This window comes from Eimeria tenella, genomic scaffold (genome assembly GCF_000499545.2).
Source record: "Eimeria tenella Houghton genomic scaffold, Eth_scaff45, whole genome shotgun sequence".
NCBI lineage: Eukaryota > Apicomplexa > Conoidasida > Eucoccidiorida > Eimeriidae > Eimeria > Eimeria tenella.
Window position 1 is genome coordinate 180331 of NW_013543375.1, and position 1260 is coordinate 181590.

Genomic DNA, 1260 nt, shown 5'->3' on the forward strand with positions numbered 1-1260 from the left:
GGTTTGTGGGGGTTTGCGGGGGTTTGTGGGGGGTTTGGAGGAGGCGTTGACGCGGGTTTCAACGAGGGGTTTTGCGGGGGGGTTGGGAGGGTTTGGGGGTTTGCGGGGGTTGGGAGGGTTTGGGGGGGTTGGGGGAGGGTTTGGGGGGGTTGGGAGGGTTTGGGAGGGTTTGGGAGGGTTTGGGGTTTGGAAAGGGTTTGGAATGGGTGGGTTTCGAGGGCTTTTAAGTGGGCGTTGAAGGGCTTCTTCAAGTGGTCTTTGAGGGTTTTTGGAGAAGTTGAATTGCTGTTTTGCTCTTTTTTACGCGAAAGTGCCTCTTTAGTGTTTAATTTAATGCATTATTTCTACTTGATTATATTTATTCATATTTGTTTGTTTAAATGGAACTCAAAATGCCAGAAAAAGCTCTTTTCTTTGGTGGTTCGGAAGTTGCACGCGCGTTTTGAAACTGCTCTTCATTTGCATCTTTTGAAATTCTGTTTCCAATTTTTTGAAATCAATTTCCATCTTTTGAAATTCATTTTAATTTTCAGATTTGCATCTTTTGAAATTAATTTTAATCTTCCAAAGTTGAAATTAATTTGCCTCTCTTGAAATTAATTTTAACTTTTAAAGTTGAAATTAACTTGCATCTTTTGAAATTAATTTGCATATTTTAAAACTCTTGCGCATCTGTTGCGGCTGATGGCGTCTTGGTGTGAGTTTGCGCATGTTGAATTCCGGTTTCTGTGGCGTGCGGCATCGGATTTTTGTCGTTTTTTGTCGTTTTTTCGGTTTTTTTGCGGAAACTTCGGAAAATAAGAAATAAAGTGTTTTGATTTGGAATTTGGGAGTTTTTGAACTGCTTTGCGGGCGCAGAACTGCAATTCAGCGCGAGTTCGGGCGCGCGCAGTGGGAAGAGGTGCTGGGCCAGCTGGAGCACTGGGCCTCAGCTGTACGTACACTCCGGCAGGCCAAGGAAAGCGTCAAACATTCTGCACAACCTTCCGAAACAATTCCAACTCCGGTGTCGACTCTGCAGTAATTGGCGATTTAATTCCACTTTAGTTCGCATTTATTTCTTTTTTATTCCCCAAATCCACTAAGTTCGCCGCTGCAGCAAAAAAAATAAAAAAACAATGCCGTTCAACTTCGCTTTCCGCTTCTCAAGCTTTTCAAACTCAACGAGTCTTTTGCTGCTGCTGCTGCTGCTGCTGCTGCTGCTGCTGCTGCTGCTAAACCGAGCCGCCAGCCTTAGTCGTAGTGCAACACGCTGCAGCA

At 44.4% G+C, this 1260-nt stretch overlaps 1 protein-coding gene across 1 annotated transcript in view; it reads left to right on the forward strand.

The window, feature by feature from the left end:
* ETH_00009940 (proteasome PCI domain-containing protein, putative) overlaps positions 1-1024 on the forward strand; it is a gene marked incomplete at both ends in the record, with an annotated part of 4889 nt that extends 3865 nt beyond the window's left edge. The window contains one exon of the mRNA XM_013377065.1: positions 859-1024. Coding sequence (XP_013232519.1) covers positions 859-1024 — 166 coding nt within the window. The remainder of the gene's footprint in view (positions 1-858) is intronic.
* Positions 1025-1260: the final 236 nt, after the last annotated feature.